This window comes from Diospyros lotus, chromosome 9 (genome assembly GCF_014633365.1).
Source record: "Diospyros lotus cultivar Yz01 chromosome 9, ASM1463336v1, whole genome shotgun sequence".
Lineage (NCBI taxonomy): Eukaryota > Viridiplantae > Streptophyta > Magnoliopsida > Ericales > Ebenaceae > Diospyros > Diospyros lotus.
The window spans coordinates 37,602,826-37,630,719 of NC_068346.1; the positions used below are offsets into that span (position 1 = coordinate 37,602,826).

The 27,894-nt window shown below is 37.5% G+C and overlaps 2 protein-coding genes across 6 annotated transcripts; one reads left to right on the forward strand and one right to left on the reverse strand.

Annotated features, from left to right (window-relative positions):
- The first annotated feature begins 636 nt into the window (after positions 1-636).
- On the forward strand, positions 637-14,275 carry LOC127810048 (dynamin-related protein 3A-like). 4 transcript variants are annotated; one of them, XM_052349263.1, is made up of 20 exons: positions 637-1,200; positions 4,651-4,933; positions 5,039-5,067; positions 5,169-5,270; positions 5,626-5,694; positions 5,786-5,845; positions 6,178-6,291; positions 6,731-6,779; positions 6,863-6,972; positions 9,235-9,327; positions 9,473-9,565; positions 9,650-9,787; positions 10,893-11,006; positions 11,152-11,244; positions 11,387-11,429; positions 11,668-11,816; positions 11,924-12,070; positions 12,941-12,993; positions 13,099-13,198; positions 13,666-14,275. In XM_052349263.1, exons 1-20 carry the CDS (start codon positions 793-795, stop codon positions 13,939-13,941), a joined length of 2,523 nt encoding a protein of 840 aa, XP_052205223.1. In that variant the 5' UTR covers positions 637-792; the 3' UTR covers positions 13,942-14,275. The 4 variants fall into 4 exon arrangements, with proteins under 4 accessions (XP_052205223.1, XP_052205225.1, XP_052205224.1 ...); XM_052349265.1 differs by lacking the exon at positions 11,924-12,070; XM_052349264.1 differs by lacking the exon at positions 10,893-11,006.
- On the reverse strand, positions 13,412-27,843 carry LOC127810050 (GATA transcription factor 28-like). Of its 2 annotated transcripts, XM_052349269.1 has the most exons (8): positions 27,033-27,843; positions 26,446-26,529; positions 26,233-26,366; positions 18,556-18,669; positions 17,792-17,897; positions 15,208-15,279; positions 15,001-15,095; positions 13,412-14,906 (listed from the first exon to the last, which is right to left on the reverse strand). In XM_052349269.1, the coding sequence occupies exons 1-8, from the start codon at positions 27,399-27,401 to the stop codon at positions 14,894-14,896; spliced, it is 987 nt and encodes a 328-aa protein (XP_052205229.1). In that variant the 5' UTR covers positions 27,402-27,843; the 3' UTR covers positions 13,412-14,893. The 2 variants fall into 2 exon arrangements, with proteins under 2 accessions (XP_052205229.1, XP_052205230.1); XM_052349270.1 differs by lacking the exons at positions 13,412-14,906; positions 15,001-15,095; positions 15,208-15,279 and adding an exon at positions 15,300-15,506.
- Between the last annotated feature and the right edge of the window lie 51 nt (positions 27,844-27,894).

A 27,894-nucleotide genomic window follows, 5' to 3' on the forward strand; every position in this document is an offset into this window, starting at 1 on the left:
AATGCATTTCAAATAATTTAACAAACATTCTTAGAGTACAACCCACACTATCCTAACTATTTTATTAAATTTTAATAAAAATACTATATCTCTTGATATTTATTAAGATATAATTAAAAAATAAAATTATTCTTTAAAGATGAACCACTCCATTCTAATTACTTTTTTAAATTTTAATAAAAATAACGTGTCTCCTGATATTTATTAAGATATATTTTAAAAAATAAAATTATTCTTAATAGACCACTCATGCTATCCTAATTATTTTTTTAAATTTTAATAAAAATATTGTGTCTCTTGATATTTATTAAGATATATTTTTTAAAAGAATTATTCTATGAAGACAACGCACTCCATCCTAATTATTATTTTAAATTTTAATAAAAATATCATATCTCTATATTTAAAAAATAAAATTATTCTTTAAAGACGACCCAATTCATCCTAATTATTTTTTTAAATTTTAATAAAAATAGAGTGTCTCGTGATATTTATTAAAATATATTTAAAAAAATAAAATTATTCTTAGAAGACGATTCACGTCATCGTAATTATTATTATTTTTTAAATTTTAATAAAAATATCGTGTCTCGTTATATTTATTAAGACGACCCACGCCACCCACCAATTGAAAAGTAAGAACGCCATCTGTGATCTCTCTCTCTCTCTCTCGTCCGACCACTCCCTGCTTCGGGTCGGGTTCGGGTGGCACGAGAAGCAAATTGTCCCCTATCTCTCACAGAATCACAAAAACTGCGTAGGGTTCCACCACACGATAATTCCGATCCACCCATGGCAGACGGATTGCTATCCTCGTCTCAGCCAGCTCCAGCTACATCCCCATCCCCAACCCCATCTCCATTGCCAAACGCCTCCCCGCTTGGCCACTCGGTGATACCGATCGTCAACAAGCTCCAAGACATCTTCGCCCAGCTAGGTAGCCAGTCCACCTTCGAGCTACCCCAGGTGGCCGTCGTTGGCAGCCAGAGCAGCGGTAAGTCCAGCGTCCTCGAGGCCCTCGTCGGCCGTGACTTCCTCCCCCGCGGCTCCGACATCTGCACCCGCCGCCCCCTCGTTCTCCAGCTACTCCAGACTAATAGCCGCCCTGACGCCACCGGCCCCGATTACGAGTACGGCGAGTTCCTTCATCTTCCGGGCAAGCGGTTCTACGATTTCAACGAGATTCGAAGGGAAATCCAGGTGCTCTTCGATGTGTTATACTCTTTTCATTTGTGTTTACTGAGAAGAGTTCTATTCCTATTGGAGTAGGACAGCCTAGAAAACATTGGCGTTCTATCTGTTATACTGTTTCTGCACTGCTACTGCACTTGCTTCAGTTCCCTCGCCTGTGAAGATCATATTTTATTTTAATGAAATTCGCCAGGCAATTCTGTTATTGTTTAATGTAGAATGATTTTTTTGTTTGAAACTGAGGCGCGGTTTGTTCATTTGGATGCTAAGAAAAATAGTCTTTAGTGGGATTGGATCGAGAAGCAGTAAAATTCATATAAGCCAGGCTCTACTGCGGCCGTTTTGCCACTATGATTTGTGCCTGAAATTATGGTCCTTGATAGGATCAATCGTGAATGGAGAAAGAGGATCCTTGGAATGGGCTAATGGAGAAAATTAGACTAAGCTCTATAATTTCTGAGAAAATCACAAGTCTTTATGGTTATTACTGTAGGCGAGCAAATTTTTTCGTAGTTGCTTCTCAGGTGGTTCAGAGCCATAATTGAGCAAGCTTCTTGACTTGGTAAATTTCTTTGAATGATTTGGTAGTCACTTCTCTGCCGTTTTGGTTTTGACCTTTCTTTTGGAAATTGAAGCTACCCCCTTACTGTTCACGAGGAAACAACTACAATTAAGTCGGTGTGGCTACTGCAACAGTTTTTGCATGGAAGGGCTTGCTCTTTTTTGTTTGTTTATAAACTATCATGGATCAATGTCAAGGTTAGTTTTAAATTTGAGATCAGTTTAGCTTAGATTTTGAGCAGGTGCGGCTACCTTCCTTTTAGTTTGTTATAGATGAGGCCAATCTTGCTGAAGATTGGACACTGACAGGGAAGGATACTGGGGACTATAGAAGGATGAGTTGTACTTTATTATATGAATGTGAAGTTAGAAGTTCTTTTATAAACAATTAATCATGTGTAAGTCTATTTTTATATTTTGTGATGCTTAGTATCCAAAAAGTTAACAAGATACTTGTTTTTGTTGTTCTTTGGAAAGTTTAGAATGCTCATGTCCACTGTACTGTGATTTTGATGCGATCAGAAAAATTTAATGCTTTTATGATTGCTAGGGGGTTGCTAGTTGCTACTAACATATGTTCATCTGGAAGCAAAAGTTGAGAAATATTGGGTTCTTAATTATGTTATTGCCTTGTTACTTGGTCTAGTAATTTGTAAACTGAAAAGTGCAAATGTGGGAGCAGAGGATTGTATTGTGTTTGGCTTTTTGATGCATTATTGCCAAAAATAAGGCCTCCTTGATTGGCTTCATACAGTTGCAACTGTGGAAAGCCCAGCACTATTGTTGGAACTGTGTTATTCTTCCTACACAACCTTTGCTGTAACAATTAATTTACAACCTGTGTCATCTTCACCTTGGTGTCCCATGGCAGCACCATGATGTGAATTTACAAGGAACAGCAATGTAGCTTACTTCTGTGCCCATGAACTCACCTTTGTGTTGCCAAAGCCAATGTCATTGACCTCACTATCATTGTGGAACCACATCCTCTATGGCTGCCATCGGCCCTTTTTTCTACATCATCAGTGCTTTGCTGATTCCACCACTGGTTTTAGCTACGACTATTGTTTTCATCATTACTGCAATTAATATAATGCTGGTGTCTAGCACCTCCCCCATCTGTAGTTGCTGCAACTACTGGTTATTTTTATGCTATATTCTGTTATAATTGGGAGCACTGGCAGCCTTCGTTCCTCTCAAGAAACCAATCAAACTCCTCCCGATCACACTCTCAATCACTTCCAACACACCGGCCAATAAACCACAAAGCAAACAGATAATAAAGAACAGAAATTAATCAAAGAACATAACAGGAAATGAAACACGCAAACCACATAAGAAGACAAAATTTTATCCTGGTTCATGCCAATTGAATTGGCACTACATCCAGCCTTGAAACCACCATTGAGCAGCCTTTTTTATTGATGAAAACAGTACAAGACTTCCCTCTTCACTCTCTCACGATACAAGCCTTCCCAAAAGTATACAAGACTATAGCTTTCTCACTCTCTAGGCTCTCGCGAAATCAGAAGAGAACATGCGGTATTAGTCCCTCAGTCCCCCCCCCCCCCCCCCGCCCTATTTATAGAAGATAGGGTGATATTTCCTAGGGTCGGTTATGATATTTCCGGTTTTGTCCTCCACTAATATAACTAATATTACAAGAGAGCCACCCACCTATCAACTAATCCCATAATAGCATACAAATCTGTATATTAACCTATCACTAACTCTAGACAATCTTTAACATATTCTTTTAGAAAATTTGCCTCGTATGTTGAGTCTGAAATTTCTTATAGGTTTCTGAAAAATGTCCAAATATATGAATTTAATCACATAAATATTTTTTGTTTACTAAAATATTAATACAAAGAATAGGTTATGCGGTGCACTAAGTTTTATTGGTAGGTAGCTTTTACAAGGTATTTATCATATTAACTTAGATGTAAAAATTAGTTCTACTTTAATGAATATGTTAATTGTTCAGAAAGGAAAAGGTGGCAAGCAGAAAACAACCTCTTTCATAACCATTTAGTGGAAGCAATCACATTGAACTGACTGGAGATAGCAACTCTTAATGACCACAAGGAAACCAAAGTGATCTATGTTTATATTCTTTTTCCACCATTAAGTTTGCTTCCACTTGAAAAGGCATCATTTATAAATTAATTGCTACTTGTAAGCTGGCATGACATGAGGTCTACGAGTTTACTTAAAAAGAAAGTGACAGAAAGTTTGTTGAGTTGCTAAGAATAGCTGCCATTCACTTTCTGGGCTCAAATGGTGACCTAATTATGACATCTTCAGTTTTTGTTCCCTATAGCCAATGAGAGAGAAGTGAACATATTTGTGGAATTTTTTACCTTTCAGGAAAAGTTGTTTTTTGTGTTCCTGGTCAGGCTATTAGTAGTGAGATCTGCAAATACTGAACGATGAAATCAGATTAACTGGAAACTAAGTAGAAATATAGGAATTGGGCATGCATATAAGTCTCTGATCACTATTTCACCTATTTGATGTAGCATGTAGTTTTGAACTTTCAATGGTGACTGATGTAAATGTTATGTTCATGGCAATATTAATTATTAAACAAATCCCTACATTGTATTAATGTTCTGTCACCTCTGCCTGTGAATATTTTGAGGTTCTTTTTGGTTTTTCTTTTTGCTTGATATTCTTTTTGGTTTCTGTGAGTTATAGTGATAGGAAAATTGTTACTGTAAAGTCAGCAACATAGAGAGAACTGGAAAATGTTTCCTGACCTTAATTTTAGAGCTATTATTTGATGTTTGAAGCATTTTCTTGCCCCTCCAGAAAAAATAAAGTAAAATAAGGGAAAGGGTGGGGGGATGTGGTTATGTCCTATTATCTGCTTCTAATCATTGAGATTGGTTTTAGGCTGAGACTGAGAAGGAAGCAGGAGGAAACAAAGGTGTGTCAGATAAGCAGATTCGTTTGAAGATTTTTTCACCAAATGTTCTTGATATCACACTGGTTGATTTGCCTGGTATAACAAAAGTTCCTGTCGGGGACCAGCCTTCTGACATTGAAGCACGAATTAGAACAATGATAATGTCATATATTAAACTCCCAAGCTGTTTGATATTAGCTGTTACCCCAGCAAATTCAGACTTGGCAAATTCAGATGCTCTCCAGATAGCTGGAAATGCTGATCCTGATGGTGAGTTCTGATGCATATTTCTTAGTTATTCTGCATCATTTTAGCTGAATGATAGCCTTAGAAGAATTTTGGTCGTTGTATAAGTCTTTTGCTTTCTGTTGGCAGGTTATCGAACCATTGGAGTAATAACAAAGGTGCAAATAAATGAACATGATCTCATCCATATTCATTCCAGTTTTAGTTCTAAGTAGCTGTTCTAATCCTGATATGAGGTGTGCTCTTTTGGTTGATTTAGTTGGATATTATGGACAGAGGTACTGATGCTCGCAATTTTTTGCTTGGAAAAGTAATTCCTCTTCGGCTTGGTTATGTTGGTGTTGTGAATCGTTGTCAAGAGGTAATCTTAATCTTTAAATTGACAAGAAATTTGCCAATTATACTATGGTTTGCTTTCTAATTATAGGTGAGAAAAAACTAAAATATAATTCATTCTAATATTTTAAATGTATTAGTTATGGTTCTCATGTGTTATTATTTTTAGCTGGTTTCTTACAACTTGCCTCACTCTTTCTTGACTTGCATTCACAAATTCTGGTAAAATACATAATTCCAAAAGATGTGATGTTTTCACTTTCTAATTTTTCTTATCATGCTATTGAATCATTGGTTGACAAGTTATCTTATTGATTGTCGGCTGCATCAACTTTACAAGTTTTGTCATTTCTGATCTGATCTATGCCATCATTGAACAGGATATTATGCTCAACCGCAGTATTAAGGATGCCCTTGTGGCTGAGGAGAAGTTCTTTTGCAGTCGTCCTGTATGTCCATATTTTTCTTCAGCTATTGCTTGTATGTTGACCTAGTTCGTGTTATTAAGCTGTTATTTTATTCTCTTTTACTGTTGCTTAGGTGTATAGTGATCTTGCGGATCGATGTGGCATTCCTGAATTAGCAAAGAAGTTGAACCAGGTACCACAGTGAGATGCTAGTTATAACAATTCGCTACACAACATTTATTGTTCTCTTAGAAATAGATATGCACTGTGACAATCTTCAGTGCAATTTTCTGTGATGCTTGCATGGTCTCTTTGGACAAATACACACAAAGGGTTAGGCACTCTCTCTCTCTCTCATGGGCACGCGCACACATCTGTTGACTTGCATCTAACAGTTCATACATGCCTTTTCTTCTTCGTTTTCTTCTTTTGATTCCTCTTTTATCAATCTGTCATCTTGACAATGTAACTCAAGTAATTTAAGAAGGTGATTGGTTCATGGAGACTCATGTGTGTCTTATGTAGATTTTGGTACAACACATCAAGGCAGTACTTCCAGGGTTGAAGTCACGGATAAGTGCTGCACTCGTTTCTGTTGCAAAGGAGCATGCTAGCTATGGAGAAATCACTGGATCAAAGGCATGTCTTATCCTATTTACAATTTTTTTTTTATGCTTTGAGACCATTGTTAAAGTTCCTAACATATTGGTTCTAGTAGCAGCTTTTTTTGGCTTTATGAACCAGGGCATATACTATATTTATTCTGAACAATTTTATGCTTGATTGTGGAGGATAGAACTTGCATCTCTGCTTGTGTGTTGTTTTAGTTCCCATTTGCTTAACTAGGTGTCCAGTGGGAAGCAATTCACTAATAAACTACTGCCATTATGATGGAGGTCTCTGTTCTATTTGAGGTTATGAGATATTTTCATAGTGTTGGTAACTTCTTTAATGTTATTCTCGAGTGTTTTTCAAATATATTTGTGTCTTATCCATAATTGGTTGCGTTGAGTGAATTGTTTCTGATATTTTGTTCTTACTAATGCTTTATTTTGTGCTTTACTTTTCTAATGAACAGTCTGGTCAGGGAGCTTTACTTCTCAACATTCTATCAAAATACTCTGAAGGTAAAATAAACATGGCTCCATCAATTAGTAGTTACCAGTGCCTTACCCTGGTTAATGGTTCATCATTTCCTTGTTGGGAACAGCATTCTCTTCCATGATAGAGGGAAAAAATGAAGAAATGTCAACGACTGAGCTGTCTGGTGGTGCCCGAATCCATTATATTTTCCAGTCCATATTTGTGAAGAGTTTGGAGGTGTGCTGTTTAGATCAATTGTTATTTGTTATTTGGCATATCTTCTATAGGCTACTGGTTTTCTTGTTGAGTATTTTCATTATATGACTTCCTCTTCATAAAATTGAGTGCAAAAGGTTCTATTCTCTCAGGCTTTCTACTTTGCATTCTCTTCTCAGTGCACCATCTCTGGAGTCTGACATTGTATCCTATATTGTAGTACATTTAGTCACAAGTGGAAAGAGGAAAAAGTAAGGGAGCATTCACAACGATTCTGAAGTTGGAACTATTTTCAATTTTGGAAATGAGAACAAAAAATTTTGAAATTCTTTGGGAAAAAGTGGACACACCCCAGAAAGTGTTACCTTTTTTTCACATTCATTTTTGTTTTCTTCTCTCCCTACCTCCTTCAAAGTCCCCCCCCCCCCCCCCCCCCCTCTCTTCCCAAAAGGCCTTCTTCTTGTTCTTCTTTCTGTTTCTCTGTTTTTTCTCCTCTTTGCTTCTTCTTCATGCCTCAGTCATATGAAAATCTAGGTTTGCAGCAAACACACACCAGGTCTATATTCATCACAAACCCAATGATCTGTTCAATGTTCTTCTTTGGTTTTGCTATCTGGTTTGCCAGCAAGCTGGTGGACTCTCACCAGCTGTAAAATAAGGAAAAAATAGACAAAAAGGTAAAGATTTTTGGGGTTAAATTCCACTTCAACCTCCTGTGTTTTGGGCCATTTTCAACAAGATCCCCTATGCTTTACTTTTGGCATTTAAAGTCCTTGTGCTTTATTTACTTATTTTTTATAGACACTCATTATATTACTAACACCGTTAAAAAGTACAAATCTCTCTATGTCTGCAACTTTCTCTTGCTACAAGAACAAATTGCCTTTCTCTCTCTCTAAATCCTCTGGCAGAACTTTCTCTGAATCTTTTGTTAAATAAGATGCAGCATTATACAGGGATCTGCTAAGAGAATCTCCATCAAGAACAAAGTAGAAGATAAAAGGAATAAATCCAAAGCCAAAAAAACCCAGATGAAATCTGACAGGGATTTACCATTTAATTGAAAGAAATTGATGTTCCTTAACTTCAAATCCTAAACCAAGCCAAGAGAACACTCCTCTGTTCATTTCCATGCAATCCCCCTTCCAAACCACTGCAAGGGAAGACCCTTAAATTTCAAATTTCCTCTATTCCTTTCTACTCAATTGTGGAAGGTACCTGCAATCTCCTGCTCCACCATCTGTGGTGGTGCTGATGATTTCATTGGTAATCCTCTTACTACTGTCATCAACAGTGTCTACCCCCACCATATGCATATATAGAGGTATTATCTTTTGATGCCTCTAGCTTCACCGATCAGCTCTTGTGAGGAACTCTTCAAACAAGGTCAGTCAGTCACTTGGACAATATAGATAATGAATAATCCAAAGGTTTGTGGGGCAAAAAAAAAAAAACTTGGAACTATCACAGGATATTTCATGGGCTTTCAAAGTTGATTGATTCACATAAGAAAGATGCTAGTTAGAAAAATTTAAAATCCCTACGACATCAAATGGTAGGAATCAAAGGGTTTGGTCAGAGTATTTCTGTTTTTTGTGTGTGTGCGTGGGGGGGGGGGGGGGGGGGAGATTTCTCTTTATTAACAGTGTTAGTAATGGAAGGGGTGTCTATGAAGAACGAAACAAACAAAGCACAGGAAGCAGAAATGCCAAAAGTAAACCATAGGGAGTCATTGAAATGGTTCAAGCCACAGAGGTTATGAGTGGAATTTACTCATTTTTAGGTTAAGGTCATTTGTATTGATATTGATTGAATTGTTACAAATATTTAATCTCTAGATAAATTATACAAAAATGTGTTGAACATTTTGTTCAGTTTTGATTTTCAAAATTTGAAAAAGAACAAATATTATCAAATAACGTATTCAGTTTTCATATTCTTTAGCAAAAAAGGGAAATAGCAGGTAAAAATGAAAATCAGAACTAGAAGTTCTGTTGAACAACCCCTCAGAGATTCAACTCTAATTTGTTCCTCTGTCTAAATTTAAAGCTGAATTGCTCTTCCATACACGGGATGTTACCTGTGCAAAACTATTTAGCCAAAGCAAGTCAAAATGTGGTTTTAGAAGTTATTTCCACTTCTATGCTAGCAAATTGTGGATCAGCCAGCTGGTTTCCTATTTGTGATTGGGATTTGTGTTGCATCTGTTAGTGGGACAGAGAGCTGAACTTGAAGTTACTCTTCATCCATCAAATTTTGAGAAGACAATAATCTCTATTGCAGGAGGTGGATCCATGCGAGGACTTGACTGATGATGACATCCGAACTGCCATTCAGAATGCAACTGGTCATAGATCTGCATTATTTATACCAGATGTATGTGTTATATTATTTTTTATTTTTTCATTTGGAAACTTGAATTATTGTCTCTGTTGTGGATGTTTTGTATTATTCGCTTTCTCTTGTGACCGGCATTCATTCTGTTATTCTCATTTGGAAACTTCAATGTCTCCTTTTGCAGGTTCCTTTTGAAGTTCTTGTTCGGAGGCAAATAGTTCGTTTGCTAGACCCAAGTCTTCAATGTGCTAGGTTTATCTATGATGAGTTAATTAAGGTAAGTTCATTCTTAATGTCTGTCTTTATGCTTTATGGGGTATAGTGACTTGGACTAAGGTGTTAATTTCTTGATTCCATTTAGATGAGCCATCGCTGTATGGTCAATGAACTACAGAGATTTCCTGTTCTGAGAAAGCGCATGGATGAGGTTATAGGGAACTTTTTGCGAGAAGGCCTTGAACCTTCAGAGACCATGATTGCGCACATTATTGAAATGGAGGTATGTTGAATTTGGGGTTTTCAGAACTATTCATGCTTGCTTCTGATGCATATCACCTGGGGAAAGTGAAAATAGGAGGACTTGAAACAAATTCTGGAATATACTCTTTCAGTCCTTGTTCAAATAGTGACAGATAGATCTGAGAACTATCTTCCAAGAAGTTCATTATACATTGTGATGAGTCAATCAACAATTAGAAAAGGGTGTCCCATTTTAGAGGCCCTCTATTTTGCAGGGTTGTTTTTGTAGGCAGCCTTGCTGTTATGATCAATGGTTGATGTTTTGCATGACCATAGAGCTTGCCCAGATCTGTCTTTTTGCTTATACCTGGCTCTGGCATGATGGCCTCTCATTTTTGTTCTTGATTTACCTTTTGTCACTACTCATCATTATATAAATACTGTTAATCCAATTTTGCCGATGCCTGGGCTATGGCTACCACTTCACTAATTGTACATCTTTCCTTCCATCTATGCTTGCTTCTTTCTGTACTTTCTCCCTGTTAGATGCTACCTGTTTTTCATTCCTTTCTCTGTACTTATTGCTTTCAAAGGTTTGGTTCAAATGCATGCATAGTTGGAGACTTGTCATGCATCTAAAGAAATTTCATAACTTTCAATAAGTTTAACCTCCGTGCACAATTGAGATGGCTTTTAAAAGCTATGGCACTTGGCATGGCTTTAAAGAGCAAATATTATTGCAGGTTAGTATCTTATTTGGTTGGCCTTTACTGGAAAATGTCTGCTCTACACATCTAGGATTATTTTTGTCTCCTACATGTACTTTGGGTTGATGGGAGGTTTTTATGACAAGCTATGCCGGCTTACTCCTTTCAGTGCTGATTAAATGAATGTATTTGGAAATCAAATATGCATGTGTCTGCTTGATGGAGCCTGCAGTCATGGGTCCAATGGCAAAGTTTTATATTTATATGCTGGTCAAAGTTGTGATCTCGGATCCAAATATTCCAGCGCATCCTTTGTGCATGTGTTATATTAGCTTCTCAGTTCTCACCTGGAATGATCTTGAACTTGTAATTTTCGTATCAATGTTTCCTTGAATGATATCTTCTTCCCCTCTGCTTTTATTTTATAATGCATTCTAGATGGACTACATAAATACTTCACATCCAAATTTTGTGGGAGGGAGTAAAGCTGTTGAAATAGCATTGCAACAGATCAAGTCCCATAGGGTAGCTGCACCCATTCCTAGGTCAAAGGTATGAATGTAGGCTGCTGTTTATAAATTTAAGTTTGCGGATGCTGCAACCACCAAATTGCTTCATTGTCTTCTACTTATTTTGATAAGAAGTCTTTGTCACTCCTTATTGTACAAATGAAAACAGAATTCATTTTATCTGTTAGGATGCGGATTCAGATAAGACACCGACATCTGAAAGAAGTCACAAGTCTCGTGGTATTCTGGCCAGGGCAGTTAATGGAATTGTCCCTGAACAGGTAGATTTGTTTGAAACTTGTGAAGTTGTTAACTAGTTAGTGTTTGCACCTCTTTAAATAAGAGAACTAAAAAGCTTTTATAATTTAGATTCTTTAGATTGTTCATTTTTTCTTGTTATAATGATTCTGTTGCATGTGTTAGGGAGTTCGGGCTGTTGCAGATGTTGAGAAAACCACATCCTCTGGTAAAGTCTTACTTGGATAACAAATTTGAATGTTTTCTTTGCTGATTATCTGATGCTATATTTACTGATATGAACTGAGATTTACTTCTTTTTCCTTTTTATTACCCCCCCCCCCCCCCCCCCCAAAAAAAAAAAGAGCATGTATTTAGATAGGCTATCCTAATCAACATCTTGTTAGAGTTGACAAGTTGTATGATTTCATGAAAATAGCTTATTTAGTATCAGCTGTTATTGACAGCAAATGCAACTGGTTCAAATTGGGGGATGAAATCTATTTTTGGTGGTGCTGATAGTCGCATGTCTATAAAGGAATACTCAACAAACAAGCCATTTAGTGAGCCTGTTCTCTGCATGGACCATGCCATCTCTACGATCCATTTGAGAGAGGTATGTGCAAAAGGCCTCATCTCCAGACTCCTCAACAGGTTTGACGTTCAGGCCTTAGTCTTCTATGTCTATATGGTCCTAACAAACGTCTTTTTTGTTCTTTTAAGCCTCCAACCATCTTGAGACCCTCAGAAACCCGTTCAGATCAAGATGCTATTGAAATAGCGGTTACAAAACTACTATTGAGGTCATATTATGACATTGTCAGAAAGAATATTGAGGATTCTATACCAAAAGCAATTATGCATTTTCTGGTAATTGTTATCCATTGAATGTCTTGTGATTGTTCCCACTAATTTATTTTTATTCTGGCTTTTCCATTTTTCTTTGAATATCTATGTTTGGTTTTGACAACTAGTATCTCTTCAATTTAAGGGAAAATGCATACTTTTTATATAGGAATTTTGTGTACCCTTGACCAAGAGAGGCAGAAAATGATATATTGTATTGCAGCGGGTATGGTGTTGTGCCGTTGTAATTGAACTTTTAATTGGATTAGCTGGTTGGCTCAGTCTGAGCATGATCTGAAATGTTTAATTAGTTTGATGAATGAAACTATAATCAGTTTGGAAATTGCACATTTATCCCAGTTCAATAAGGAAAGTGGTGCAGAACATTGGTAATTGTTTATTTCTATACCCAAAAAGTCAATTTGTAAATTGTCTTATTTCAGTGATTCAAGCTATCTTTTTTTAATCCATGGTACTTTTTAACTGCTTAATCTGAGTGGATGTTCATGTAGATTGTATTTTATCAAGCATTATTCAAGCATGGGGCCGGTAAGGATGAAACGATGATTCTGCATCCACCAGTCTTCTGACTTGTTTAGATTCAATGTGGATTCACACATATTTATCCGGATGGTGGTGTGCCTTGCATGTAACATACTTTTGATTGTTATGATACAAATACATGAATTTCATAATGTGTTCTTATCCCTTGCTTAATCTTCATTGTTCTTTTGAAAATGTTCCCTGCTTGACTGACTTCCACGAAACAAGAGAAATAAAACATGGTTTCAACAATTACAGTAAAATTTGACCTTGCCATGATTGTGTCTTTAAATTGTTGAAACATGTGAAAAATGTAACCTTGTTATTTCAATCCTTTTGATTCATTACCAGGTGAACCACACAAAAAGAGACCTGCACAATGTTTTCATTAATAAACTTTACAGGTAACTTCAAGTGCCCAAAGATTTATTTACTTAGTTCTTTAAAATGACAGCTGATTTCGCTCATTTATTATGATGCTGATGTACTCAACTTATGATATGAAATAGAGAGAACCTATTTGAGGAGATGTTGCAGGAACCAGATGACGTGGAACTGAAGCGAAAGCGCACTCGAGAGACACTCCGAGTTCTTCAACAGGCTTTTCGGGTAGGTTTCCTCTTATTTGTTGCATTCTTTGGAAGATATTTGACAGATAATTCTTCATTTGTGCGTTAGTTCATCATCTCCTTACCGTATAGTCTTCTGCTTCTTTCTTGCTAAATCGGACCAGCAATGTACCATATAAATCTTCGCTTTTTAATTTTTTGTGAGGGGCAATTTCAGAATTTTTTTTTTTTTTTTTTTTTTTTTGGGGGGGGGGGGGGGGGGGGGGAATCACTTGTATGTTGCTACAAACAAGACACTGGATGGCAAGACGCCCCATTCTGGAAGAGAGATTTTATGTTTATTGCATTGTGGAATTTGAGTAAGAGCACTTCCTCTTTACCAGTAGCACATACTTCGTTGAGAAGTTGCTTTGGATTTTAGCTAGCCCACAAAAAGAATCCTAGGTGCATCAGATATGGGAGATGATAATCTGTTGGATAATTTGACCACTTTTGTGTTCCTTGTAGACATTGGACGAATTGCCCCTAGAAGCAGTGACGGTGGAAAGGGGGGGTTACACACTTACTACTGACACAACAGGCTTGCCAAAGGTTCACGGGCTACCAACATCATCCTTGTACTCAACAGCCACCGGTCCCTACACGGCTGGATGGGCAGCTTCTCCTAAAAACCCAAAGTCTGGTAGATCTGCTCACTCGGGGGCAGGGGAGCAGCTGCAGTCATCTTTTTCCGCAGATTCCAACGGAGGAGGACGGAATTCCATCACAGGAATTTACCGTTGATTGTTTAACCGTTTGAAAGAATTGACATAGGCCGAGCAAGCTTTGCCGTGGCGGTACGCATTTATGTGAGCTTCATTGTCTTCTTCTGGGTCTGGCTTCACCGGTTTCCAAAGCAAGGTGCTATAGCCAAGTCAGATGTTAACCATTGCTTACGTCTTACCTCGTGTGTCTCCTTTTTTATTTATTTGATATATTATTTGATATTTAATTAATTACAAATGCAAAATGCGTTATTGTTTATGAAGCCCCAAAAGGAAAAACAAGAGCTCAGTTGATCCTGTCGTGTTGGAAGTGTTAATTTTTATTATTAGTTGCAGTTACTTGGAAGCGGGAACTCTTGAGTCTCGAGCTGTTGAGCTTGCTTTTGATTATTGTTCTACGCGGGTTGGGTGGCTTGGCCTCGACTAGTGGTGGTAATAGTAGTGGTAGCCTTTGGTTTTTCGTTTTTTAGCCACATAATTATGTTCTTAACACTCATGCAACCAGCGATAACGGACAGCCAGAAGATGCCATGCCACAGGATAAAAAGACCTTAAAAACAGCAATACAACGAAAAGGAAGAGGAAGGGGGGGGGGGGGGGGGGGCGGCGGCAAAGTATAACTGAATCCTTTACTACTTACTACTGCTGCTGCTGCTACTGTTGATAACACATCTTCTCTTACCAGGCAACCAAGATTCCACCTTATCCTTATCCTTCCAGCAGTCTCTCTGCCTTATTTTTTTTTCTTCATTCCCCGCTAGGTTGATGGTTTTGACAAAGGAGAAACAGCAAAGCTATAATAAACTTCAGGTTTATATATCTTCATGGGGCATGCCCCTCTCTCTCTCTCTCTATATATATATATATATATATGTATGTTGCAGATTCGACTACAGGCGGACTAAATTTAAATACTTGCATCCGGAATGTGAACGGCAGATCAAGTGCCCACAGAACGTAACAGTTCCCCATCAGGCTTCATACCTATATAAATGGCAGTCAAGTTCCAATGATACATGACCCAGAAAAAGTTGTATTAATTTAAGGGGCATGGAGATTAGCTCTGCTCTCTACTTACCGTTCAGCAGTCACAGCCGAGATATCACCATTAGAGGCATTGATAATGTCAGCTGCAGAAGTTACAGCATCCGACTCATTAGCTTCACTTTCACTCTGTCACACACACATGCCCCATGAGAAAAGAAAAATGGGAATATTATCAGAAATCATTATTGAAAAACTCTTTTAAGAGTTATAATTAACAACTGATTAAAAAGGTGCATACCTGTTCAGCAGCCTTTACGGTAAGATCCTGGACTCCTAAAGGTGACATTTTTGACAGGTCTCTTAGAACTCCCTGCAAAGCCAAGCTTTATGAGTGATACTGTTCAAAGAAGCACCAGCTTGACAGGAATATTGCAGTATGCTATGTGGTAGGTCTCTGAACATCATTTAGCTGCATGGATGCATGACATTCCTCCATGTTTGAGCATGAAAGGAAATGAAGGAAGTGAATCCAAGAATGGGATGGGGAAATCGGAAATAAGCATTCAAGCACCAGCACAACTCCTCTCGCTTCCACCCCTTGCATAATAGTATCAATAAACAAAGCCTCAAGAAACCACAAATTAAAAATGAACATAAAATAAAATAAGAACTCTAGGCAAAATTGTTATGGTCTACTGTAAGGTATGAAACTTGTTTCACATTAGAAGTTTAGATTCTTGGTGTAGGATTTATAACCTCTTTGAGAATTCTATCATTGACAACTAATTTTTTAGAGTGAGTTCTACCCAAGGGGTGTAACAATGGTATCAGAGCCCACCTCATGTCTCTCGGTTACAATCACCTCTATCATCGCGTGATTGTTGACGCCAGCATTGCAGTGTTTGTCCGAGACTAGCCATGGCTAGTGCACAACTTGCCATCGTGGGCGTCGGAATGTGAAGCGTGGTGGTATGTTATGGACCACTGCAAGGTATGAGACTTGTCCCACATTAGAAGTTTAGGTTCTTGGTGTGAGGTTTATAACCTTTTGAACACCCTCCCCTTGAGGGTTAGCTTTTGAAGGTGAGTTCTACTCAAAGTATAACAAGAACCTTTGTGTGTGTGTGTGTGTGTGCAGGTGCAGTTGGGTGGTCTTGTGGTGGTTTGTTTGTGTTGTGGGCGGGAGGGGGATGGGGTTGTTCAGGTCGGCTCTTTAAGTTGCATCCTGAAAACCATGGTCAAATACTCTAACCACACTCAACTGCAAGGCTCTCATTATCCATCTCTTGCCAAAGTAATGCTTAAGACCAACTTATTCCAGTGAATCTCTTGCCAAAGTAATGCTGTTAGTATGACACCAAAATAAGGACAAATAAAAGGAGATAATCTCAATCATCCTTTCAAGTGAATGTCTCCGGTCAGTAACTGGCAACCCCTAGAACTTCAGGAGTCATTGCTGGTGTGATTCCCAGCCATGAATCACCAAAGATTGCCAGACTGAGTCACTAGTGGCATAAGGGGTGGGCAAGAACAAAAAATTGAGGGCTCTGTCAAATGGCCCCTTAGCTCTTCCATCAAATCACAACTCTCTGCTTCTGGCTTCTACTCTCTCCTACTTTAAATCTCTCCTCTACATTTGTCGTGGCCCACAGTATCTCAGTGCCCAACATCGTGTTCCAAAGCACCATTATTAGCGCATTCTTCCAGAATAATGTTCCAAGCTACACATTGGAAGGATTTAGAACGGCAGGAAAACCTTAAAATCAAAGCGGGTGATTACAAAACTATGCCATCAATGGAAACAAATTGACAATTGCCTAAAACATTAAAGACAGCAATTCTCTTTATAACATCCACAAGCCTAAGGACCACAGTATCATTTTCAATAGACTATCAAGATAAGCTAAAGCTCATTAGGAACACCCATACTTGAACAGTGCCAGCCAGAGGTGTCAGACGGGCTAGGTCACACCCCACCATGAACAGTGCCAGGTCGTCCCAACATTTTGCACATTAGTAATTGTTTTTGTTACAATTGTACTTTTTTTATTTGTCAACAGTAACATTTGGACATATTGCATAACAACAATAAATTGAGGTATTATTCGTTGTAAATTTGTCACATTATGTTAGATTTTTTAATTTATTCTTTGAAGTGTTGAGACAAGGTAATTGGATGTATTATTTCAGTCAAGAAATTGAATGAATGTAACATTTGTATGATTTTTCGATACAATGATAAAAGAATTATTCAACACAACATTTTTATTATATCATAAGAAATTTATTTTTATTTTTTATTTTTGAAAAAAATTCAAAACTGTAGAGGGCAGCCACAGCCCATTTTATACCTCTACCACTAGTTCTGTATCATCGCCATCCTTCTTACCCTATTTGCTAATATTGGCCATGGTTATTTCTAATTCTCTGTAAATATCAACTGTAACATTTAGTCTTAATGTAATTCAAATAAAGACAGGACAGACAAGGTCCAACTTGACCGAGCACAGGGCCTAAATTGCACGAGAACCAAGAATGATACCAACTTAGGTATAGGGGACTACGACACAAGCTTGGACGAAATGATGGAAACCCTTCTTAAGATCCCAACTGCAACACAGCATGTATAGGCTGATCACCTTTTCCTTTCCAAAACCCCAAGAAGGGAAGATTACACCACTCTAGAGAAAGTAAAATAGCTCCCACCATCCACTCTGTTTTACTCATGCTAAATAAGTGAAAAGGTTCACATTTTCCAATGCCTGGGATGAACAGGAATTCACTCCATATATCATCCTGCAACTATAATTCTCAAGAGGGCAACCAGTACATCTGTATACTACTGTTATATTGAATGTGAATATCTTCATCAGTGAACTCACCTTGTTGGCCCACTTAAGCCCACATGCATTGCACAATGTCCTTGGGCCAGCTGGGCCACGACGCATCATTGGAGTAGACTTTGAGCTAATCCCACAATGTGTACACCTGGAATTAAATAACAATATTAATAAATGCACAAACAAACATAATATTATCGTCAACTAGGATAATTGTTACCAAAAAGAAACTTCAAAACATATTCACAACAGTATTGAGCAAGTACTCTACTGGTCCCCAACATCTTTTTATGTGTGGAGGAGGGAGAGGGAGAGAGAGAGAGAGAGAGAGAGAGAGAAAGATGCGCCTTTTGCAAAGAGAGGAGAGGATATCATGAAATAATTCTTCTTATCTTTTATTTTGAAGATAAGCGCATTGGAACTAGAGAATGCTACAAATATATTATGGGGATACTAGATTGCACTAATAGAGTAATGATAAGTCCATTATACTATTCCTCTAGAAAAGACATACATGCTAAAGACTCTTTTCAGTTCTCTCTCCCATTCCATACCCAAAAATGTAACCCCATGGTACCACCAATATGGGCCATGATACACACCTATTGATATTGGTAGCAGTGGAAAATGAAAAAATGGCTTGGGGTGTATAGCTGTGGCAACTGACTTACCACATGCAGTGAAACCCATATAACAGATGTCGTACTCATGATCGTGCCTTTAGGAGCTATAATCTGAGGGTTCAAGGAGGATATATCCTCAGAGATGAGAAAAACAATATAGAGTTGCATCAATTTGAGACTCACAAAATTTCCTGCTCCTCTTGTGCAGAACCCTGTGATGTATTACAATCTGAGGAAGAACCAAGATCATCAGCCATTGCCTTGGATGATGTGAACTGGCCTTTTTTGCGCTGCATTCTGAGATATTGAAAAAGAAACAAGAAGATTGTGAGAATAGCAACATTTTTTATTAGAAATGAAAAAGGACCAAAAATATGAACTAGAAAAAGGATAAGAAGATAAAATTTAAAACCAAGTATGCTTGGTAACTAATGACCCTATTATGTATGCTTTGACTGGGTTATCCAAAGCAATTTTAACGATGTATTTATTGAGAATTGTTGCATATTTCTAGAGAGATCCATCTCTAGAATGGACTAAAAATATCTTATTAAGAATTGTTACATATTTCTAGAGAGTTCCATCTCTAGAATAGACTAAGAATATCTAGTAGTGTAAATAAGTGATAGTGTAAGAAAATATCCAGCATCTAGAACCCACACTCAAGCCTATAAATAGGCATTAATGTATGCATTTTGTATTGAAGCAATCAAAGCAAAAATCCTCCAACTTTCATAGCCTTTCAATTGAGTCCCACTCTTCTTAGCTCAAAATTAATACCTACTAAATCCACTAAACCATTCCCAACCAACTTCTGCAATATTAACCCATTCCATTCAACCAAATACTATCAGTGGTATCAGAGCTTCATTCGATCATATATCGAGTGTAGTAAAATTATAGCTGAAGCTAGCCGTTCATCCGTTCCGCTTCCAATATTCAATGGAGAAAACTACGATTTTTGGTCTATCAAAATGAGGACCTATTTTTGTTCACCAAATATGTGCAAAGTCGTTGAAGAGGGATTTCATAACCCCAAAGACACTTCCACATTAACGGTTGCTCAAAAAAAGGTGCTTGATGAGAATCTACAAAAAGATTCCCAAGCACTATTTGCTCTTCAACAAGCTATGGCGGACGAGATTTTTCCACAAATCATGGGAGCATCAACAACTAAAGAAGCGTGGGATACGTTGCAAGAGGAGTTTCAAGGATCAAAAAAGGTATGCACCGTCAAACTACAATCTTTTAGAAGAGATTTTGAAAATATTAAAATGAAAGATAATGAAACTGCTAAAGAGTATTATTCTAGAATAAAAGAATTGGTAAATCAAATGAGTGCTTATGGAGAAAAAATAGACAATAAAAAAATAGTAGAAAAAATACTCATAAGTTGAACTAAAAAATATGATTTGGTAATTTCCGCTATTAAAGAATCTAAAGATATAGAAAAATTGTCACCTACTGAATTAATGGGCTCTCTTGAAGCACATGAAAAAAGATTAAGTAGGCGAAACAAAAATCTTACGGAAAATGCGTTTCCGTCTAAGATAAACATGTGGTCTCAAAAATCAAAAAACGGTGATAGAAAATCACAAGAAAATTTTAAGAATAAACTAAATCAAGACAAACAATTTGAAAATAAAAATAATCATCCTCCATGTGGAATTTGTAGAAAAATCACTTAGAGAAAAATTGTTGGTATAAAGATAAACAATGCATAAATTGTAAAAGAATTGGGTATAATGAAAGAGATTGTCGTCAAAAAAGAAATCATCAAGCTAATTTTATAGAAGAAAAGGAAGAAAATTATCTCTTTCACGTCTCTCAAAATATAAATGAAGATAAAACTGATATATGGTTTCTTGACAGTGGCTGTAGGAATCATATGACAAAAGATGAAACTATTTTTTGTAACATTGATAAAATAAAAATAAAAGTAAAAATTGGAAATGGTGAATATGTAGAAGCAATAGGAAAAGGTACTATTGTTGTTGATACTAAAAAGGGAAAAAAGATATATAAGTGAAGTTCTCTTAGTTCCAAACATAGTATTGGCCAAATGATTGAGAAAGGTTATGCTTTGCATTTTGAGGGAATTCCTACACAATATATGAAAAACGGGATAAATCCCTCGAAATTGCAAAGGTAAAAGTGAAAGAAAACAGGTGTTCTCCAATCCAATGGAGATATGCAATTGACACTGCAATGAAGGCAAAAATAGAGGAATCATGGTTATGGCACAGAAGGTTCGGGCACTTCAACTTCCACGGGTTAAAGATACTTTAATAGAAGAACATGATAAGAAATCTACCAACAATAAAAGAGATATGTTCGGAAAGCAACATCGCCAGCCCTTCCTGTCTGGAAATGGTTGGAGAGCCGAGAAACCACTAGAGCTGGTCCACACAGACGTTTGCGGTCCAATGTGTACTCCATCAAATGACCAATGCAAATACTTCATGCTCTTCATCGATGATTATACTAGAATGACGTGGGTCTATTTCCTACGCAATAGATCACAAGTATTCAGCATCTTCAGGAAGTTCAAGGTCTACGTCAAGAAGCAAAGTGGTCACTACATAAAGACACTAAGGACTGAAAGAGGCACAAAATACAACTTTAAACAATTCCAACAAGTTCTGCGAAGATAAAGGCATACAATGCCAACTCACAGTTGACTATGCTCCAGAACAAAATGGCGTATCAGAAGGGAAGAACAGAACCATGATGGAGACAGCAAGAGCTATGCTAATGGAAAAGGGACTTCCAAAAACATTATGGGCAGAAGCTGTATACAATGCAGTCTACCTACTCAACAGGTGTCCAACTAGAGCTATCAGAGATAAGACACCAATAGAAGCTTGGAGTGGACGAAAACCTTCAGCAAAGCATCTCAAAGTCTTCGACTGCATTTGCCATGCTCACATTCCACAAGAGAAACGGAGCAAACTAGAGGAGAAGATAGAAAAAGGAATCTTCCTAGGCTACAATACTAAATCAAAAGGATATCGAATCTACATCTTAAGAATAAAGAAACTAATCATCAATTGCGATGTTTAGTTCGATGAAGATGCAGTAAACAACTGGGAGATAGAGAAAATCGAAAGAAAATGTATCAACTTTCCGATATTGACTCAGCAACAACAAGGAGAAGAGACTAATCAATCAGGATCACCAATTCAACTTACAACAGAAGAACCAACAAAGCATTACAACTCAACCCTTGAATCATCACTGAGGAGAACCAGGTCTTTGGCAGACTTGTACAAAACTTGAAACTTGACTATTGTGGAGCCAGAAAGCTACGAAGCAGCTGCAAAACAAGAAGTATGGAGGAAAGCCATGGAAGAAGAAATTAAGATGATCGAGAAAAATAAGACATGAAGCTAGTGGACTATCCTCAAGACAAAAAGGTCATTGGAGTTAAGTGGGTTTACAAAACCAAACTTAACTCTGATGGCTCAATTCAAGAAAACAAAGCAAAACTTGTTGCAAAAGGATACTCATAGCAGTACGACATCGACTATGATGAGACATTTGCACCAGTAGCACGACTCGACGCAATACAAGCATTGATAGCATTAGCTGCATAGAAAAAATGGAAGATCTACTAGTTAGATGTGAAGTCAGCATTCCTCAACGGTTATCTTCAAGAAGAGATCTACGTAGAACAACAACAAGGGTTCGTGATACAAGGGCAAGAAGACAAAGTCCTCAAGTTAAAGAAGGCCTTATACAGGTTGAAGCAAGCTCCACGAGCATGGTACAACAAGATAGACAACTATTTCATCGAGCAAGGATTCAGGAGGAGCATGAGTGAACCAACACTATACATACCCAAGGTACGAATGACACTCTCATTGTCTCTTTATACATTGATGATCTTATTTATACTGGAAACAATGAGAAGATGATCAAGGATTTCAACGTAAGACATGATGAAGACATTTGAGATGATTGACTTGGGATTGATGCACTACTTCCTTGGGATAGAAATAAGTCAAAAAGAAGATGGGATCTTCATCTCACAAAAGAAATATACAGAAAGTCTTCTAAAGAAGTTCAAGATGGAAGGGTGCAAGATGGTAGCCATTCCACTTGATAGCAACAAAGCACTTAAAAAGGAAAATGGTTCACCAAAGGCGAATCAAACACAATTTCAAAGTCTCATCGGCAGTCTACTCTATCTAACAACTACAAGGCTAGACATCATGTATGTGACATGTCAACTATCAAGATTCATGCAGAGTCCGACACAGGTACACTATGGAGCAACAAAGCGGGTGCTTAGATACTTACGAGGAACAAAGAACTATGGCATTTTGTATAGATCCACAACCAACTCAAGACTGTTTGGGTACACAGTGATTGGGCAAGATCAGTGGACGACATGAAAAGCACATCAGGCTACGCTTTCACACTTGGCACATGAATATTTTCTTGGGCAACTAAAAAACAAGCAACAACAGCACAATCATCAGCAGAGGTAGAGTACATTGTAGCAGCACTAACTACAAGCCAAGCTATATGGTTAAAACGCATACTTGAAGATATAGGAGAACCATAAAGGAAGCCACAGAGATTTACTGTGACAACAAATCCACGATAGCAATGGCAAAGAATCCAGTTTACCACAACAGAACTAAAAACATTGGCATCAAGTACCACTTCATTAGAGAAGCTAACGCAAATAAAGAAATAGAACTCAAGCACTATAGGACCAAAGAGTAGCTAGCAAATATTTTCACCAAAGCACTGTCAAGAGGAAAGTTTGAGCAGCTACGAGACGTGATTGGAGTTATTGAAATATGTACCAAGGAGGAGTATTGAGAATTGTTGCATATTTCTAGAGAGCTCCATCTCTAGAATGGACTAAAAATATCTTATTAAGAATTGTTACATATTTATAGAGAGTTCCATCTCTTGAATAGACTAAGAATATCTAATAGTGTAAATAAGTGATAGAATTATCTAGACAAGTGTCTAGAAATATCTAAGCAAAATATCTAAATAATTGTGTAGAATTATCTATCTAGACAAGTGTCTAGAAATATCTAAGCAAAATATCTAAATAATTGTGTAGAATTATCTATCTAGACAAGTGTCTAGAAATGTGTAAGCTAGCATCTAGAACCCACACTCAAGCCTATAATAGGCATCAATGTATGCATTTTGTATTGAAGCAATCAAAGCAAAAATCCTCCAACTTTCATAGCCTTTCAATTGAGTCCCACTCTTCTAGCTCCTCAAAATTAATACCTACTAAATCCACTAAACCATTCCCAACCAACTTCCGCAATATTAACCCATTCCATTCAACCAAATACTATCAGTATTGACATCAACTTCTCCTTTTTGAAAATTTCAGATTTTAAGTTCCATGCCCGCATAAAATCTCAAGGGAATTTTATGCCAAAAACATGTAAGAAATTGGAGAAAATTGAGGAGAAACTGAGAACAGTATAGGAATGAAGAAGAAGAAAAGGTATTATAGACAAAGATAGAAATGCAGAGATACAAAGACAGACGAGTAGAACAAAAGAGGAGATAAGAAAGGGGAAAAAAGAAAATTGGAGGGGAGAGAGAGAGAGAGAGAGAGAGAGAGAGTTTAAGCTCATCAAAATATTCCACTTCTATTCAAATTCAATTTCCAAACAGCATAATATCAGATTACATGAATAAGCCATATTTTAGGCTTAATAAGACTCCTAAAACATTTAGAATTCTTTTAAACTATCCTACCTAATATGGTGATGTAATTCCACTTTTATTAAATTCTACCATATAATCTAATAAAATTACGAATGAACCTAAAATGCATTAAAAACAAATCAAAGACTTCTAATCACATAAAAGTAATGAATTTACTGGCTATCTCATCTAAATACATCAGAAATATTATTTTAAATAAGATCACAGTTAACTGTTTTCTTCCTAGTAGAAAAAAGTTTTACAGGACCAATAATGAAAAGGAAAATCTCCCCGTCATATCCAACGAAATAATTCATAAATGTTTCACACAAGTTTCAGACACAGAAAGTTAAATTACATCGTAACAACCTACACTGCAACAACTAGTGATGGGTAATTTTCAACATTTCACACTATATCTATATATACACTTTTCTCTTACACCTATAGAAACTCTAGGCAAATTAACTGGAGGATTATTGTGCAGTGTCCATTCAATTTAGTGTCTTATTATTCTATGTTACTTCTGCTTTTATGTAACTTGTTCTTTTACATTTCCCATATCCATACATAAAATGAATCTATAATGTTCCCCCAAAACCATAAAGAATAAAAAAGACAGTGAGAGAAAGAAAATAAAAATTTTTGCTATTTGTTATCCTTGGTTCCACATCCATCTCATAGGGAATGAAAAGAACATAAACATACATCATTAAACTATATTAAGGTTTAAGGAAGCCACACATAAAAGTTGAAAAAAAAAAAAAAAGGCTCTACCCAATCCCACTGCCTTGAAGAGAGAGAAAGAAGAAAAGGGGGGGGGGGGGGGGGGGGGGGGCGTTCAATCTGAAGGCAACAAACATTCAGCTGGTTGAGATGGTCGGTGCTCTAATTTTTGTATAATGAAGCTTAGGGAAATAATGCAATATAAATGCACGCAAAAAAATGCATAAAGAGAAGACCTGCTACAAAGTTTTATTTCTGTCAATAGAAGGCCCACTCAAAGTAATATTCATTTTCAGGTGGAAACATAATGTACAAACACTACAAAATCTGGAAATAGCCAAAACAAACTGTCAATAGTATAACAAGCAAATCACTAGCCACCACTCAAAGACCTCATTACTAGGCCTATCCATCATGCACACCACCATTGTTTCATCCTAAAATAACTCCATGACTGGAAATGGCACAACATCAAAGCCAGCTGGCAACCACCTAGACCACCATCACAACTACTGAAGAACCAACTTCTCCCTATTTCCAAACATGGGCACAACAAACTCCACTTTTCCTCCTACAAACCCCTCAGTTTCTTTTTAAAGTCTGTGTTACCAAACAATGATCATGTAGTAGACCACCTCCTTTTATCTGCAGTACATATTACAGTCAGAGAGAGTTGAGTTGTATCCAGAGGAACTAATCCATTGCTAAAGCCTAAAAGTTTCTGTTGAATTGTCAAATGAACTCACCAAGAAACAAAATCCCACCCTGGCTTCCTATCAATATCCACCATCCTATCAACAGCAGATCCACATTAGGCAATAATTCTAGTAGTCACCCTACACTACAGTCAATAATAATGAACACTCATAATTTTAGGATTGGCAAATAGTCAATAACATTACAACAAAAGACAATGTATAAAAACTCTCAAATAGGCTTCGCGTAGAATTTACTGCCAGCACTATTGCTCCAACTCCCATCCCATGAACTATCCTCTCAGTCTCAGCCCATACCAACTATTCAACTGGAACAACCTTAATAACTATCATCATCAACTTTGAAGAAATAATCTTTTCCATATCCTAAATAAATCCCATGATGCCCCTCCAAGCACCCAGCCATAGAGCTCTCCATTTACCATTGTAGACCACATTCTTGCCTATCTTACTACCAGTCAGAATGACTGGTTGAAGCATAACAACCATTTTTCCCCTGGGATTCAACTTCAACACCAGAACTTCCTCTTTCGTAGACATTCTAAACTTGCCATTTTATTTGCCATCAAAATAAAGACAACGGGACTATGAATGGAGCATTATAAATCCTCTAACATTGACCTCTTTCAGGATGGAGATATCTACTCAAACTAGTCCAGATAAACAAAGGGACAGTGAGTAAAGAAAGATGAGTAGGTCAACCCCAGAGTACTATATAAATTACCTGAGTGCAACCTCTTTTCGAACATTGTAACGGATTTTCTTGTCAAAACATCTTTCTTTCCTCTTTTCCCTAAACCGATTCAGAGAAGCAGCCCTTTGTGGCTGACTTGATCTTCCAGGAAAATCACCTAAACCCTACCATGTTTCAAGACAGAACAGTAAAAACAAGCACAAACCAATGTCATAACTAGAGAAGCAGCATAATTATGAGTACCCTGTGATTTTGAGGGGCCACCCCAACAGTTGGCATGCTGTTGGGTACTTCATATCCACCCAATAGTAACAAAACTGCCTGGACCTGTAATACCAATCAAAAGAAACATAGTATTGTGCATTTTTTTAACATATACACATAATACTCGGAAATTGGTGTCTCAATCCACAAAGAAAAATAGACAATCTGAATTATTCATGACACCAATCTAAAAACAGACATAAGGCAGAAACCACAAGAAAAATTCAATCTTCGAAGTTAAGCTACGACTTGCCACATTTGTATTTCATAAGCAGGAAACCAAGAAGTAATCCATCTGAGCTCCACATTGGCAAATTTAAGCAAACATATTCTAAGATTCTATCAGCCAGACCGAAAACAAAATACAAACAAATTCAAATACCGAACCATTTACAAATTTCCGCAGAAAGAAATTAACATTTACTGTAGTTAAGAGCATTGAAGGAAGAAAACTCCGAGTGCATAATTCATGATAAATTGATAAAAAGTGAGAAAGAAAAGCCAGAAAGTTCAGCAGTTGCCGAAATTGAACTAGCAACCCACTGGGGTAATAAGTAAAACCAAACCTTTTCAGGAGACACAGAGTCAAAGACATAAACCTCTCCCTGAAACGAGAGAGTCAGCTGATCAGCGCCACCACCTCCGGCGACCGGCACAATCTCAGACCCTGGAACGTACATAACATGGGGATTGTGGTGGGGATGATGAACACCGTCCACACCGTCCAAAACCCCGCCACCACCGCCGGCTCTTCCATCAGGAAGAGAGTGAGATTCGAATCGGATCTGAGGGTTGTCTATGGACTCTCCACCAGCGACGTCGTCGTCTCCTTCATCGTCTTCGATCTGGTTTCTCTGGTAGTGGGGGTGGTGTTGTTGAATGTTCATGGCGTCGGCACTGTAAATGGAAGCTTGATGGTTGTTCGCCTCTGGCATTCTACACCATCTGCAGTTCAACTAGCGACGAACCCAACCCCAAGTACATACACTACATATAATAAACCGGAAAACAAACAATCAAACCAATCCCTAGAACTTAAAATTTGAAGGAAAACATTGCAAATGCAATACAGGGAAAGAAGCTAAATTGATTTCCAAAGAATCCTGGAGGGATAAAAGAAACGTCGAAGAATCTGGGAATTGGGCGAGAGAGAAAATTGGGTATAAACACACACACACACATATATATATATATATATGAGCGTCAAAGTGCGTAAATTTGAAGAGAGGGAGAGAAAGATTGGGGGTTCGATAAGAAAAAAGATTGAGGAAAGATGGGTTGGGAAGAGATATAGTGGGAAACGAGAGAGGAGGGATGAGGAAGCAAACGGGGCAAGAAGAGGGTGGTAATTACAGGCGGTGCCACAACCTGTTGGCGGTCGGTGGTAAGTCAAGCGGCCGGGTGGATTTTTAGTGGCAGCAGCGCTAT

Coding starts and splice junctions, on each gene's coding strand:
- LOC127810048 (XM_052349263.1), top strand. CDS start 793: ATGGCAGACGGATTGCTATCCTCGTCTCAGCCAGCTCCAGCTACATCC. Junction 9,566..9,649: donor TCTATGATGAGTTAATTAAG/GTAAGTTCATTC, acceptor GATTCCATTTAG/ATGAGCCATCGCTGTATGGT. Junction 11,430..11,667: donor TGAGAAAACCACATCCTCTG/GTAAAGTCTTAC, acceptor TGTTATTGACAG/CAAATGCAACTGGTTCAAAT.
- LOC127810050 (XM_052349269.1), bottom strand. CDS start 27,401: ATGCCAGAGGCGAACAACCATCAAGCTTCCATTTACAGTGCCGACGCC. Junction 26,530..27,032: donor ACTCTGTGTCTCCTGAAAAG/GTTTGGTTTTAC, acceptor TTGGTATTACAG/GTCCAGGCAGTTTTGTTACT. Junction 18,670..26,232: donor CGAAAAGAGGTTGCACTCAG/GTAATTTATATA, acceptor TCAATATCTCAG/AATGCAGCGCAAAAAAGGCC.